Raw genomic sequence first — 16,952 nt, forward strand, 5'->3', positions numbered from 1 at the left:
CTAACTTTAACATTTGAAATACCATGTCCATCAGAAAACTGCAATTTCATTTCTGTGTTTAAAATCAGTAAATCTAATATTGGTCCTCCATCACATAAAATGAATTCAACGTTCCTCCAATTTCTGTCACATAATGCTAGCATAAGAAGTAACATGTTCTTTTAAAATACCTGATATAGTACTGTTTTTAATGAAACTATATGCTTATTTAATTAAAAAAAAAGTATTAGAATACTGGTACATCAACACAATAAAGGAAAATAGCACTGTGATAATACAGAAAACTATTCTACATACCTTGTAATTCCCAAACCTTTAGTGGTTCCATGCTGTTTGTAGTTTCAATTAGATGTTTTTTAAACTCTTTCAGATTATTTTTCAGGTCAGGATGCAATTGTCTATATCAAAATGTTTTAAAATGAAGATAAAATTAATGATATCCATCAATGTCTGATTTATCTACTGCATGAAACTGAAAGTTGTTATAAACTAAACTGTACAGTTAGTTTACCACAGCATAAAACATACCTAATGGTATATTAACTGTATAATCAACCAGAATTGTACAGTAACACACAGCTTGTTGTATTACCCATGAAACACATAAGCAAGCTAGTGGCAGTAGGGAATGAGAATGCCAGGCAGGAGAATCTTTCATAAATTAACAACACTGCCAAAATCAAGCTACTGAGCACACAAGGCACTAGTTAGACTTGAAGACAAGCACAGCTGCCCAAAAACTTGGCTATGTGGTAAATGCAGATACATCCACCTGGTGACAGGTCACTAGTGGTGATCCACAGAGGTTGGTATCGGGGTCTTTCCTCTTCAGTAACATTACTGATGACCTGGATGAGGGCATTGAGTGCACCCTCAGTAAGTTTGCAGATGACACCAAGTTGGGAAGAAGTGTTGATCTGCCTGGCAATAAGAAGGTCCCACACAGAGATCTGGAGAGGCTGGATAGCTGGGCTGAGACCAATGGGATGAAGTTCCACAAGACTAAGTGCTGGGTCCTGCACTTTGGCCACAACCCCAGGCAATGCTACAGGCTTGGGGCAGAGTGGCTGGAAGAATGTGCGTAAGAAATGGACTGGGGGTATTGATCAACACTCGCCTAAACATGAGCCAGCAATTTGCCCAGCAGGCCAAGAAGGTCAGCAGCATCCTGAAATAGTGCTGCCAGCAGGAGGAGGGAGGTGATCATCCTCCTGTACTCAGCACTGGTGAGGCCGCACCTCAAGTACTGTGTTCGGTTTTGGGCCCCTCACTACAGGAAAGACATTGAGGTCCTGGAGCGTGTCCAGAGAAGGGCAACGAAGCTGTGAGGAGTTGGGAGCACATGTCTTATGAGAAGCAGCTGAAGGAACTGGGATTGTTTATTCTGGAGAAAAGGAGGCTGAGGGGAGACATCATTGCTCTCTGCAATTACCTGAAGGGAGGTTGTGGCAAGGTGGGTATTGGCCTCTTCTCCTATGTAACACAGGACTAGAGGGAATGGCCTCAAGTTGCACCAGGAGAGATTCAAGTTGGACGTTAGGAAAAATTTCATCGAAAGAGCAATGACGTTCTGGAATGGGCTTCCCAGGGAGATGGTGGAGCCACCATCCTGGAGGGGTTCAAGAAACATTTAGATGTTGTACTGAGGAACATGGTTTGGAGGGGAAATACTGGTAATAAGTGGACAGCTGGACTGGATGATCTTGGAGGTCTTTTTCAATCTTGGTGATTCCATGATCTTTTCCCAAAACAGTTGGGCAATGAAGCTTTGAAAGCAAAACCTCAGCCTGTGATACGACTCTCCAATGGCAAACAATCTCCTTTAGATTTCTTAAGACTCTTCTATGAGATTATAGAACAAGAAGTAAAAAGTAGCTAAAAACCATATATTTAAAGCATCAAGACTGATTTCCATAATATTTCATCTCACTGTATATATGAAGAAGTTTCATAAGTAATTTTGTGCTCCTTTCCCCAAAATCTTTTTTAGCTGTTGGATGCTTTTTATAAAAGAATGTTACCCTTTATAGGAAAAAAAAAAATAAAAATCATATATGATGTTTGCTGTTCTGGATTAAAATGAAATCTAGGTTCCTCGAAGAAAGCAGGCTTAACTGAAAAGGGAAGCAAAGATAGAAAACATCTTTTTTCTTATAACAGAAATGATACAAGTAGAAATGACAAACATGGTTTGTACTCCTATAAATTCCTCCATGAATTAGCACTTTTAACTAGTTTTGAACTTTCTAATTACGATTTTAACTGTATTCCTAGCAAACTTATATTGATTTTTTTTTTTTCTTTACACCCCCAGCTCTTCTGTGAATTAAAGGCAATTGAGTAATTAGACTTAGCTACAAGCTACAATCAAGATTGAATATTGACGCTTGCTACTTTGTTTCTGTTGATCATTTATACTACAGATCAATGTAAACACAAAATTGGGCACATGTAAAGACTACTTAAAAGAAGCTGTCCTTCTGTGGGTATGTATTATCATGTATTATCATGAATTATGTTATTTTGCATAACCAAGCAGTTATGGATATAAGCAGAAGTTATAACATCTTAGAAAGACAATATTTCATAGCTAAGAGAAGAATAAGCTTTGGCATGGCTATAACTGAGGGACAATCTAAAGATTCTTGTCACATCTCTTTCATCTCCAGTATGAAAAATGGAAAAAATGAGATCCTAGAAACACTGGTTTCTGAGTAATCATCTGACAGCTTCACAAATTGGCTACAGTGCAACACGAAGAGCCTAAGTATAGCTAAACCTAGCACAATCCAAGAAGGAAAAAGCTCAGATAAAAATATGCCATAAGTATCTGATTTAACCTGCTGCAAAAGGTCTCTCTACAGATAGAAGCAGCGATAAGAAAGCTTGCACTTCTATCTCGATGTGTTTATCTTAAAAACGGTAGGATTTAGCAGATCAAAACTCTGGGAAGCCATAAAGTTTGGTGAGAATATCTACAAGTTCACTTTTTGCTTTAAAAGATAAGAGAAAATGACACTAAAGAAGACCTACAATCCTGCTTCAGGAAAAGGGAAGCACTTTTGATGGTTGCAATCATGAAATGAATCAATCAATGAATGACCAGAAATAGCCCACAGATCTCAATAGGAGAGTAGCATCCAATTTCTTCTATCAATTGGATTAACAGACTGTAACTTGGAAACAGAAGTTCCTGCAAGAGCAGAACACAAATTAACAAATAAATATATCACCCCTTAAGCCCAGGAAATTTATGACTATTCACTTTGCAAACACACCAATTTTTTCATGTCTGTATCTAAGGTCTTGTTTCTCAGAGGGAATTTCTGCCTTTGAAAATAGTTTATTGCATACATTTGAAGAAAATCAGAAGGCTAAAAGCAATACATTGAAATTAGTAGACTAAACAATGATTGCATCTTTACACTAACGAGGCATACAATAACGAATTAATCAGAATTTTCAGCCACAGAGAACGAAAGCATTTTCCACACAGATTTCCCTTCTTCTATATGTATAGAGAAAGGGACGGGAGAGGGGGGGCAGGGGGAGTGTTCACATTTTGGAAACAAATGCAAGAGTTCCATTATAACTTCTGACAACTCACTTTAATTTTCCAAAGAGAAATCCTTGGACATCACTTTCTTCCTCCTCCTCATCTTCCTCTTTTCTGGTTTCATTTGTTACTGAACACACAGCACATATATGCAGTACAAAAAAAGAAAGTTACTGAAGTACTCCGATATATAATTCTTGCTAATTATAAAACTGTTAACAGAAACATATAATCAGAAAGCTGTCACTCCCAGATGCAATTTCAATTAGATTTATATCTTTGCCTTCATATTTTTGGCACCAGAATGAATCACTTCGCAGAACACACCAATGTTCAATTTTTTTTTTTTTTAATTTAGTTCATCTAATGTTTAGAATTTCAATATAAATTAAACTGCTATGATTAAATAGTTCAATTCCCATAAAAGTAATTTCTCAGTTTGATTGAGTGGTTAAGGTACAACTCCTATCAGCCAAATAAGAATCTCCAACATTGGACACAAGCCAGAGAACAGTCTGATTCCTTTAAAAAAAGTTAATCTACTTCTGAAGTTGCTCAAAGGTTATTGAACCATAGTCTTACCAAAAGAGAGGTAGAAGAATGAAAAATTATTTTAGAAATTAGAAAAATCTGAACTAATTTAGGAAAAAAATCACCTCACCAGAGATACCAACAGATCCAAAATTGTTGGAGATCAAAGATCAAACAGTTTTTTAGTTATTGAAAGGAAAAAGAGTGGGGTACACTTTGAAGTACAGCAACAGATAACAATAATTGTAGGTTAAGCAATGAACTATATCCTAAGCACTGCTGTTTACAATGTTTCCATGTATTTTAATGCCTTAGTTCTTAATGTGTAAGCTTTCATTGTGTAAAAAGAAATAAATATAACAAGTATAACCTTCAAAAGATTAATGACTTTATAGCTACAAATGATAGCATAGTTTAATAGTATCTCTGATAGGATACCATAAATGAAAGAAAAAAAAACCAAACCAAACACAACATACCTTTAACCTGTGTGTCATCTACTGCTTTGTATTCTGTGCTCTTTATTGCAAGTTCTACACCATATCCAGATAAATACATTTTTCTGGAGCGTGGTTTCTGCTTGATGATATTATTTTAACAGAACAAAATAACATAACTTAAAAAACTGTCTCCACAGAAGATTAACAATATGTAATACTATAAAATGTTATGACAGTTGTAACTTAAATTCATCTTTCAATTTATGATTCAAAGCACAAAACAGTAGATAAAGAAAAAATAATGCCAGGCACACTGACAGCATTGAGAACATTAGAAACAGAAAATAAGGACTCATTTTATCTCCTATAGAGCACGGAAAGGCTATCAAAGCTGTAATCCCTTCACATATTATTAGAAGTATTGAAACAAGCAGAGCTGGTAGCACTCTACAATTATTGATGCCTTACAATTAATATATTAAACAGTTCACATATTGTTGTAGTTTTGCCAGTCTTCTGAATGTTAGGAGAAATCTCTCTATTTCTGCAGCAGGCTGATACCTTCAAAACAAAAGAGTTAAGAAACTGTACCAAGGTGTTACTGCCAAAATCTTGTTGCCAGTTTTTTCAGTAAGAACAACTAACATTTTCTAACTTTGGAGTGGAAGTCTGATGTTCAACAGGGTAACTACTGATAGTTATTTCTGAAAAAGTGTTCTAATTCACCCAAAATGTAGGAAAAACCTCTTTCCAAAAGGTGATTTGCAAATGCACAACAAGAACTTTATGAAAGCCCTTCAGCTTTATTTTGCGATTTCCAAGAAACATTTTGTGTTGAGACTCCTCCAGCTCACAAGTCAAAACTCCAGCAGCACTGGGGTTTTCTCTACAGGTTATCTAAGCCAATCCCAATGCAGAGAGCTCTGCATTCTCTAAAGAGGTTCTGGCAAATAAAAAGAAAAAGACGGCAGAAAGACCATCTCTCTTCCTTCAGCACTCCCTCTCTTGGCATATAATGAAAAATGAATCAGTCTCAGTGGGAACCGAAAAATAGGAAGTTGTGAGGAAGGAGGAAAAGGGCAGTTTTATAGAAAGGGAAAGTGCAGGGAAAAAGACAACAAGCATTTTGTGGGACCACCTTGCATAGACAGGTAAGAGCAAGGAGACTGAGTATTGTAGGTACATAAAAGAACCAAAAGTTCAGTAAAAACTACAGTCCTACACATCTTAGAATTTAAGTTTGCCTTCCTCAAATTCTCTGTTTCATTACTGCGAGCAAACAATTCTGTAAAAAATCTGCAAACCACAGATCTCATTGCCCTGAAATGCCTCGCCTGCAAAAATTGCTCTCGGAGCTTCAGACTATTTTTATATTAGTTGCACTATTTAAAAGCCATACTAGGAATATAAATTACACAAACTTTCTGAGAATCAAAACCAGGAGATGATATGGTTCCATATACTGGAATTAGTTTTGTCTTGTTTCTGCGTTAAGAGTAAGATAGGGAAAACATTCAGAAACATTGTTTTTAAAATACTGACACTATTCCTCACTGACACTGAGGAACACAAATGTCAAAACTGTCTAATGACATTGACTCTTGACATCCTGCTTTACTATAATGAACATATAAAATTATAAAATCGTATGTAGTTAATTATTTCATTTTTCAGCTTGATTTTCTATTCTAGCTCCCATTTTTCTAAACCTTGTAACTAATTTGTTCTGCCTTCTGCACCAAGTTTCACCTAAGATCCTCATACAGTGTACAAACTCCAGAAATATAACCAGAGATTAGAGGAAAAGATTGATAATATCATCATTTCTTTCCCAACTTTACAGCTGTATTGTCTACCACTTCATCTAGAAAATTTCTACAACAAACTGCAACTACTTGTAAGGGAGGTTGCAGTGCAGTGGAGGTCAGTCTCTTCTCCCACGTAACTAGAAACAGGATTAGAGCAAATGGCCTCAAGTTGTGCAAAGGGAGATTCACAGAACATAGAATGGCCAGGGTTGGAAGGGACCTCAAGGATCATGAATCTCCAACCCCCTGCCACAGGCAGGGCCACCAACCTCCCCATTTAATACTAGACCAGGCTGCCCAGGGCCCCATCCAACCTGGCCTTGAACACCTCCAGGGACGGGGCATCCACAACCTCTCTGGGCAGCCTGTTCCAGCACCTCACCACTCTCATAATAAAGAATTTCCCCCTGACATCCAACCTAAATCTTCTCTCCCTCAAACCATTTTCCCTTGTCCTGCTGTTATCTATCCTTTCAAAAAGCTGAATTCAGTTTGGATGTTAGGAAATACTCTCTTCTCCAAAAGAGTAGCCAGGCGCTGGAATGGGCTGGAATGGAGGTGGTGGAGACAGTGTCCCTGGAGGTGCTCAGGAAACATATACATATTGTACTGAGGGACATGGTTTAGTGGGCTACATTGGTGATAGGTGGATGCTTGGACTGGGTGATCTCAGAGGTGTTTTCCAACCTTGGTGACTATGATTCTGTGATTCTAAATTAGAACTTGTACGTGTAGTACACATAATTTAGGCTTATGCAAAAAAAAAACAACGTATAAAGCATGTTTATAAAAAAAAAAACAAACAACAAAAACCAAGAAAAATAGAGATAGAATGTTAACAGCTTACTGAATCAATGTTAATTTGAATTGCATACCTGAACATAATGCCGGAGAACATAAACAATTTCCTCCTTTTGCGCCCTCTCAGATAAAATGCTGTGGAATTTAACAAAGTCTCTTGTGCCCATTTCTGCATAAAGAACGACAACTGGGCCATCCTCTTTGAGAGTTGGGTATTTATGATCTCCTTTAAAAAGATATGGCCTGGGTCTGATTTGAGAAACAAATAATTGTGTTGTTATGTATTCAGAAGTGAAATAAAAACAGTGGCAGTTTTTCTACTTCAAAATTGAAAAATGATTATATGATAAGCTTATATTCACACACTAGATGTGAACGAGCTACATAAAACCATTTCAAAATGATCACAGTTGCTCACAAAAGAACTTAAAACACCACTTTTCAAATTAAAGTCTCAAAAACTGAAAAATCAGCATCAACTATAAGTACTTTAATGTATTTTATCAAATTGCAACAGAGAGAGCAAAATAAAAAGCACAGCATCGGCATTTGGGGCAATAATTGCTTACAGCAAGAACATTTTAATTGAAATGACATTATATCTATTAGAGATATGCAGAGCAATCAGTGAGTAACAAAACAGCAGAAGGAAATTCAGCAAAGTTTGAGAAAGCTGCTAACACACATGGAAACTAAGTGAGGTTATCACTCATCATCAAGCTTTTTTAATTTAGTCATTTTGCTAATTTTAATTGCCCACCTACCCTCCTCATTCAATGCCAAGACTGTAGAAAAGTTACGCTTTTGCACCTGCAATAAGTTAAATATTTTCTTAGATGACTGCAAATGTTATTTGAATAAATAGTGGGGAAGTAACAGATAATACAATTAACTAATATTCTCAAGGTGCTAATTATTGATAAGCACTTTTTTTTTTTTTTCCAAAGTTGCTTTTGTACAGTCACACTGGAAGGATCAATAAACTCTCTCCAAATCTCCCCAAGGCAAGCCAAGAAATTCTAACCCAACACATTCTGCATAAATGTGTGTACTGCAGCTACACACTCATTCAAAAATCATACTAGTAAGGTCTGAGAAGAATTCCACATGCCACAGTTTCTGTGCTGCAAAGCTTAGGAACATCTTCCTTATAAAATCACAAGATAATTTACATTGGAAGGGATCTTTGGAGGTCATCTGTTTCAATCCCTCACTCAAAGTAGAGTCAATTTGTATCAAGCTGCTCAGGGCCTTGACATCCTATGTAAGCTTAGTAGGTGTTGCAATAAGAGTCAACATTTGCAAGGCAGAGACCAAAGAAGGAGCCTGGCTTGAGAAAAACTTTGTGAGCATGCAGCCATATGTTGCAGAAGTCTCAGGTAAGCTTTCCCCTGCTCATTGCAGGACAAGAAATGCAAAGTAGGTGTCATCAGGACATTTAAAACAATTCTTGAATGAGTAAGCTGTCTTCAAGAACAGATTCAGATTTGTCCCTGTGAAAGCAAAGGTAGTGATGTGACTTCTGAAACTTTCTTCCCACACCCAGAGAGAATACAACTGCTGCAGTCATTCACAGGGCACCAAAAACCTAAATAAAGGGAGCTTCTCCTTCCTTCACCAATCACCTAGGCAGAGGAGATGAATGATTCCTGCTCTCAGTAAGTACCAACAGCTGTCTCACTGACAGTATTAAAGAATGCATTTCATGTTACAGCGACCAAGCTTCACTAAAAACTTAAGCACTGAGTGAAATAACACAGCACAAGGCTACCATAATGACCTGTAATTTTGGAACTAAAGCATTCAGTGAACCCAAGATAAGCCTCCATTCTCTGTTTCTCTTTGAAACTGAATAGCCATGGAAGAATTGGTTTTCTTACTGCTATGAGCTAATTAATTTCCTGCCAAAAGACACTCTCATGTGAATGCTGCCTGAAAGGTAAGGAACAGAAGATCAGCAGGCAGAAATGATAAAATAAATGCGGATGTGGGTTCTGGCAGCCATTAGCCAGCTACTAGAGTACTGCAGGCAACTTGTAGAGACAGCTGCAAAAACAGCATCAGATATTTCTGCTCTTGGCTGAAAATGCCCCCAAAATTGTAGTGTTGTTTTCAAGATATGCAAGTCTAATCATTTTACTACTGAAGATTTTTCTTTGAAATGTCCAAGGCTATTGAGCAGCCTTTGCATCTTCACAAAATAGTTCCTATTAGAGCCACGCAGCCCACTGGAACATAACATAAATCAAATCATGGTGGCTGCTGCATAAAGGAATGGCAGAAATAAAATGTTGACCTTGACATGTAGACCTTATCCTTTTGGGATCTCCTTAGTCTAAAGTGCTGGAGCCTTCCTAGACCTCTGACTGAGCTGATGGATCTACACAAAATAATGCTGTAAGCTCTTATTTCTCTTTCACTGAAATTTGAATCTAAAATCTCTAAAAACGGAGTATTTCTTCATGTTCCCATTCCATACAGGGAACTTAAAAATACAACTGAAAACCTAGCTTATGCCTGGCTTAACTGAAGGAGTTATGACAGACAAAAGACAAAAAAAAGCAAAGAGCAAGAAGAAAAATAGTTTGAAATAAAAAAGGGAGGAGCATACATCATTAAAAAAATTTACTTGTCCTAAAATCCACAGACAAAAAGAACAACTGAGATAGAGGAGCCAACAGCAAGACAGAACACCATCCCATATGCCATTATGTACATCACACAGAAAAGACAGAGGAGGAGCACAGCCCCTTTATATCACTAAAGCTCTAAGTCTCCAGCACAAGTGACTGAGCGTATGCTACCCAGAGCATAACTGGAAATAACAGTGGAAACTACTTGGAGGGGAACATTTTTTCGTAAAAGTTTAGCTCTGGGAACTCTAAATATCTGAGTGATTCAGCTATTTTTGGGCTTGGTAAAAGTAGAGGAAGTTCAATAAGATTTTGTCCCTGCAGCTATAAGGGTTGCAATGTAACCTGTACATACACACACACACACAAAAAAAAAACCCCAAACCAAACAAAATCAGAAAAACAACCGAAAAAAACCCCTTCAGTTTTCCTGTGAGTTTTTAAAGTTAATTTAATGATTCCCAGTAGTCTCTTTCAACTTTGAAAACTTTATAATTCTATTGTTTAGTATCCTAATTTTCTAGAATCTTGCAAATTTGGGAATAGTATCTCCAGAAAGAAGAACTTGCAGAATCCACCTAAAAGGAGCAGTAAACTGCTTTATAAGAACCGTATATACAGACACTATGGTAATTTCTTATTTTTTTTTCCCCCCACAGTTTACATTTGGTCAAAATCAAACTCCAAGAATTATGGCTCAACTACATTATCTTTCAGGTTCAAATCTCCTTTTGATACAGGTCAAACATTTTGCTTTCACAATTATGTATTTATTTGGATAGGTTCTACATTATCTCATGGCTGAAACTCATTTTGGACTGATGCTAGTTTCTACAGGACAAAACCTGCAGAGTTTTGATAGGTGCAAAGTCTAGCACAAGGTAAGAAAAGTTATGCCAGCTTACGCAGATTCTTCTTTCACTCCTACAGTTCAGAAACCCTCAAATACATTGACAATGACTACATAAAAAACTGCTGGTAGAAGTACTGACTCTGAAGCATGAAATGGTATGTTTGCATACTGTAGAGTAAACTTGACTATCTCATACCAACAAAAAGGGCAAAAAAAAAAAAAAAATTCCCATGGTTAGAGAAGCAAAGCTCTGTATTTTATTTTAAAAGTGTATTTTGATATGTAATTAATGAATTTCCACAACACTGAGTGTTTAAAATATCCAAGAACCAAAAGTAACTCTTTTGGAATAATGTGTATTTTAAACATGATGTAAGCACTGATTTATGAGGATGTATATAGAGTATATAGAATATGAAGTATACAGAATGTAAAATTCCAAAATATTACAAGTATAAGTGCTATAATGCATTTTGCTTTTTTAGCAATGTATTTTTTTCACTTAAAACAAAATCATTACATTTACCTCTTATTAGCCTTCTTCAGAAGCTTTTTAATTTCATTAGTCTTACAGGTGTGCTTCCCATGGATAACCACAAATGCACTGCAGCCTTCTGGTGGAGGTTCATCAGCTGCAATCTAATATTTCAACAATTATACTTAACCGGAATACTTTGATTGCACTTCAACTTAAACTCACATCCCTCTGATTAAAATAACAGCTGTCATTGAGTTGTGTTTCTAATTAAGCCCATTCAAAGTTGTGTACATGTGAAAACAGTAATGGAAAATATTAGAAGATTGAGACCAAACTTTGTGAGATGCAATCTATTAAATGTGATCGGATTCCAGAAAATGCAAGTCTATTAATGTTCTGCAATGATGGGGTTCAGAAATGTCCTCCATAGGCTGGCGTCACAGACTGAACTAAAGGCATTTTTAATCTTAATTACTGTCAGTATTTGACTACTCTATCTTTCTAATTCTGAAATATTAAAATAATGGAAGAGAATTCCACTAAATAACAGATCTAAATGCTTTGAAAATTTCACGCTTTGGGAAATGTCTGAATTCGCATTACAGTATTTAAAGCAATGTAACAACAAAGAAACAAAGAAACAAATAAAACCACTTGAGTTTTAAGAAAGAACAATTCAAAAAAATTTACCCTGGAAATAAAGCTATTCATCTAATTAAGCACAAATTATTATTCTGCACAATAAAACTAGCTTATAAAACATAATATTATGCTTTTTACAATACAGATCAGATTTCATTGCAAAAAAAAAACAAAAACAAAAACACCAGCATGTATATTGCTGAACTGCAATAACAAACATTGTTTACTCTGAAGCCAAAATACCACATAAATCATTCACCAAATGTATCTGAGAATATATTCCTTGAATATACCTGCTGAAACATCTGAACAGTTGGAGAATATGCTCGTATGGAAAGCGCAAACTTCAACAGATTGATTTGGAAATTGGATAAAAATTGTCCTGCTTTCTTCAAGATTAAATTGTAATACGAATACTCTGTATCTGTTGAAGAAAAAAAAGGACAAATTTTTAGTATTCAGCCTCTAACTGCATGACGAATCTATCTGTGCAATTGAATATGCAAATTTTACTTCATCACTGTCAGGCACTTCAGTGTTGTCCACTGATAATTGTTGCCTTTACTACCAATTCTAATGTAACACAAATGAACCAGAAGTGAGCAAAACAGCACTAGTTAACACCTAAAGCATTTTCAAAGTACTGAATAGAGCTTATTAATTTCTTTCTATTTTTCAACCTTGTACTTTTAATGCAACATTTGAAGGTTATTTACATTTAATCAGCATTATTTTCAAATTGTTATCTCATATTTAGTCTAGGAACATTCGAACCATGCAGCTTATATTAATAAAGCTCCTCTGAAGGTGATATACTTTAGTCTACTCTCACATCATATTTCTTCCCTAGAAATACATGATGAACAAGATTATGAGAAGTGATGTGGCTTCTCATCCCAGTAACTCAAACAATCTTGCCTTCTCAAAGACAAAATGAGGACTCCAAGTAAAAAAGGAAGGTGAATGTTGTCTGGGAACAACAGAAGATATAATAAGGAACTGTGGCTGGAAATCAGTAATTTCTATTTCTTCTTGAAGTGAAATGTTTATAGAATTACAGAAGGATCTGGGTTGGAAGGGACCTTAAAAATCATCCAGTTCCAACCTCTTGCATGGGGCACTGGACACTTCCCACCAGGTCAGGCTGTCCAGTGCCCCATGCAAACTAGCCTTGAATACCTCTAGGGATGAGGCACCCACAGCTTCTCCAGGCCAGCACCTCAACACTCTCATACACCTACCCTCTTCCAGTTTAAGGCCATAACCCCTTGTCCTATCATTACATTCCCTATAAAGAGACCCTCTCCAGCTTTCCTGTAGGGCCCCCTCAGATACTGGAAGACTGCAATGAGGTCTCCCCAGAGCCTTCCTTCTCCAGCCTAACTAGCCCAGCCCTCAGCCTGTCTCCATAGGAGAGGTGCTCCTGCCCTGTGATCATCCTTGTAGTCCTTCTATGGACCCACTCCAGCAGCTCCACATTCTTCTTATGTTGGGAACCACAGGGCTGAATGCAGAACTCCAGGTGGGGCCACATAAGGGCAAAGTGGGACTACCACCTACCTCACTGCTAGCCTCCCCTCTTCTAATATAGCCCAGAGTTGGGTTGACTTTCTGAGATACACATTAATAGTCTCATGCTCTCTTCAGGCACAAGACAAAGAAGCCTAATTAGAAGAAGCTGTAGTACTCTTTACCAAGTTGTGAAAAAGACCAGTGTCTTCTTAAAGAATTTAAGAAATAACATGTATCAAAAATTTGAACTGGTCTGTATGTATTATACAGGGCTACATATCTTTGAACACAAAACACAAACAAAAGCTGTTATCATAACACACATTGTGCACAATCCCTGTTCCAGAGCTTGGTCTTCCACTGAAGAACAGCTGAAATAAGCACAGGTCAATGCAGAACTGACAGTGTGGCCAAAAAAATCTAGGTAATCAGCATATATTTTACTATATGAATAAATACTAGCTGTTCTTGCAGCAATTCAGGATCTCTTGCACGTGTAATTACCATATTTTCCTAAATAGATGAAAACTTATAGCAAGGGAAAGTGAACTTAGGGGAGAAACCAGTCCCACTGTCCAGCTCAAGTCTATCTGTGTTCTTGTATTTTAAAGGTACTCTTTCTGCACAAACGGAATTATCGTTCCAGAGGGATTTTTACAGCCTGAAAATCATCTTTCATGACCTTACATGTCCCATTTTACCTGACTCAGATGCAGCAGATCTCAGAAATACCTGTATTAAATGATGACTGCAGCTCTCAACATGATACTACTTTGCTATGGTCCCAAGACATATACCATAACCAGCAGGTCACAGTTTTGGAACTATCTGTTAACTGCACCCAACTCTAGATGTGAATAAACTTCTGAGCTTAGAAGTCCTCATGAAAAGGATTTCTTCAGATGGAGTTAAAAAACAGAAAAAATCAACAAAATCCCATAGCCTGGGAGATTAAGGAAAAAACCACACAATAAAATTTGCAGAAGAAATGTGGCAACACTTGATCATTCATCATTCTGATACCGAAATATCAGAGTCTTTCACTGTTCCTGTATGGTAATTTTAATTACAGCTTATGTGATATCCTGAGTTTTCATTGCAAGATTTCGTTCCCATTATTTATTAAATGGAACACACCTACTAAGCAGTTTCTTCCTCGCCTTGTTTCCTTGCCCAAGTACTGTAGGAATACTTCTACTATCGCAAGATACCATCTCAACTTCTTTCTTTTCTATGTTAGCAAGGAGTGTTTTCTATAATGTTTACTCATTAATCTGTATCTCAAGCTTGTTAAGTTATTTTTTAATTTCTGGAAATTATGAAATATCTCTCTGGTACCATAATACCCAAAAATGTCTGAATCACGAAACTATCTTTTCACTTATTATTTGCCTTAGGATTGGCAGTGCTTTTTGTATACAATATTCATAACTAAGCACTTCCTATCCTCTGACTTTCCTTTTTATAACCTCCAAACTTCTGTTCTTAGAGCTTCTATGACCTACTTTGCCTTCTCCTCCTTAAAATTCACTATTTAGAAAAACTCTACTTGTTATAATTTACTATTAAAAAAAAAATAATCAGGATTTCTAAGGAGTTGCCTTCCCATAAATTGTGTACAATCATTTCCATCAAACTTTAACTGGACTATTTCTAATTACACTAACCCTGCTGGCTGCACTCAGGCTACAGTTGTACCTCTTTAAATTTCAGTACGTTAAATCAATCCACACCAATAACTATACAAACATGCAAAAACACTTTTTTCTAAGATTATTATATGCTTCAAACTGTTTTCATATAGTATTTGCTTCTTGAAACTTGACAATTGCTTGCCCTTCAGGCACACTGTTAACAACATACTTTATGCTGAAAAGTGGAAGCTATAATAAATTTCTAGGATGTTAGAAGGAATCAAGGAGAAACAGATGTTTTGGTCATAAAGTGTTGCATGATAGCATAGAGCCATTAAATTCATTAACAAAGTTGATTAAAAAATAAGTGAGATGGCAATGATAGGGATACAGCTCCAGATCTGAAACATCCAAATGTAAATGCACGAGCCTGCACATGTACAATCTGTAAACTGCCATTCTAACCAATATAGTCTAGCAGTCAACAAAACATGAAAAGCTATTTAGCTCACCCTAGTGATGCCTAAATTTGCCAGCTGAATAGCTCTCTAAACTTCTGTAGCCAAGCTGACTATAACAAGAACCGAAGTAGATAGCTAAGAAGCAAGCCCGTATTTAACATCTGCATTTTCTGTCCAAAATCTACAGCTGTATCTGTAGATTAAATACAACGTAACAAAAGGGAGAGGACCAGGATGGTCACAAAAGGGAAGCAAAGGTCTTTATCAGAGCTCTTGTGATTCCATGCCAAGTAAGAACAAGCACCCCAAAATTAATCTGAAAATATGCTGGTGCCTCACAGAAGAATTGAAAGTACTGAGGCACAGGAGGCAGGGTGAGCAACCAAAAGGGATGGAATAAACTCAGAAGACCAGAGTGATAGACTTACTGGATTGAAGTATGAGAGTATGGGGATTGTTCCAAAAGCATCTATATGTGTATTTGTATCTACAGACCCTGTCAGGGAATTAGGGTGCCCAGGTAACAGCAGTTCAAGCAATCACTGGCCAGTTGAAACCCCATAAATTCAAGCCAGATGCCAGTATAAACAGAACAGTGCACAGTATTGCGTGATTACTACGGAAAAGTGCCATGCCTGTGAGACTGTATTATTCCTCAGTATAGTTGGTATGGGCATAAAAACACTTACCTGTTTTAGTTCTGAATAATGTAGATCTAATAAGTGTGCACTGATAAACTTTCTATATCTGCAAAAGATAATCTGCATTACTGCTGTTTATATGGAATACATTGCTCTGTTCTTCTGGAGAAGTTTCCTTATTGGCATATGTGGGGCTTTTTGTCTTGTCTGTTTTGTTACTGTTGTTGGCTTTGGGTATTTTTCAGTATTTGTGAGGTAGTTGATAACTCAACATATAAACTAAATCACTTAGGATGACAATAAGCACTCTGGTTATTGTTTGTCAGCAGGTAACTACTTACCTTCACTCCATGTTCCTAAAATAACTTTTTGAGATACAAAATCAGCAGCAAGTTTAAACTGCAATTTTATTGTATTGTAACAGTGTTTCTCTTTACCATTAAATGTTTAAATCTTTGAGTTCTTTATAACTTACATGCAGCTCAAAATAGCAGCAAATACATTTCAAAACTTTCCACAAGCCCAGATCCAAATGTCTTTCATAATAAATATACAGAATGCTGTCCATGCTACCTGAAGATCTCAGTCTAATTTAATAGTGCGTATCTCATAATTACCCTTTCAGATATTTTTCATAGCATATATGCTCATTCATGTCCAAGTTGAGTCATTATTAAAGAAAGTGTTGTAACAATCACACTAACTCTACAAAATACTACGCTAAATTCCACACATGTTTTTCCTTCCAAATTTGTTAAATTTCTACACATGCAATAGCTAAGCAAACTATAGGCCAAATTTGCTATGGCTAAATATTTTAAATGAACACGTTAACAATCAATGTTGATTATTCTGAATTTAAAAGAACACATTTCAGAGACTGGTAAAACAACAGACTTGAAATCATCTGAGGAATCACTTGGAAAAAAAAAAGGCAGTATACTTGATATTTCTGATTGTCC

At 36.5% G+C, this 16,952-nt stretch overlaps 1 protein-coding gene across 1 annotated transcript in view; it reads right to left on the bottom strand.

Annotated features, from left to right (window-relative positions):
• Positions 1-16,952, bottom strand: part of UGGT2 (UDP-glucose glycoprotein glucosyltransferase 2) — a gene marked incomplete at its 3' end in the record, with an annotated part of 73,484 nt that overhangs the window by 52,442 nt on the left and 4,090 nt on the right. The window contains exons 3-8 of the mRNA XM_079539752.1: positions 12,036-12,166; positions 11,149-11,261; positions 7,211-7,385; positions 4,567-4,663; positions 3,608-3,686; positions 298-398 (exon numbers count right to left, since the gene is read on the bottom strand). Coding sequence (XP_079395878.1) covers positions 298-398; positions 3,608-3,686; positions 4,567-4,663; positions 7,211-7,385; positions 11,149-11,261; positions 12,036-12,047 — 577 coding nt within the window. The 5' untranslated portion in view covers positions 12,048-12,166. The remainder of the gene's footprint in view (positions 1-297; positions 399-3,607; positions 3,687-4,566; positions 4,664-7,210; positions 7,386-11,148; positions 11,262-12,035; positions 12,167-16,952) is intronic.

The sequence above is a fragment of the Tetrao urogallus genome (genome assembly GCF_951394365.1).
Source record: "Tetrao urogallus genome assembly, chromosome: 1".
NCBI classification, from domain to species: domain Eukaryota; kingdom Metazoa; phylum Chordata; class Aves; order Galliformes; family Phasianidae; genus Tetrao; species Tetrao urogallus.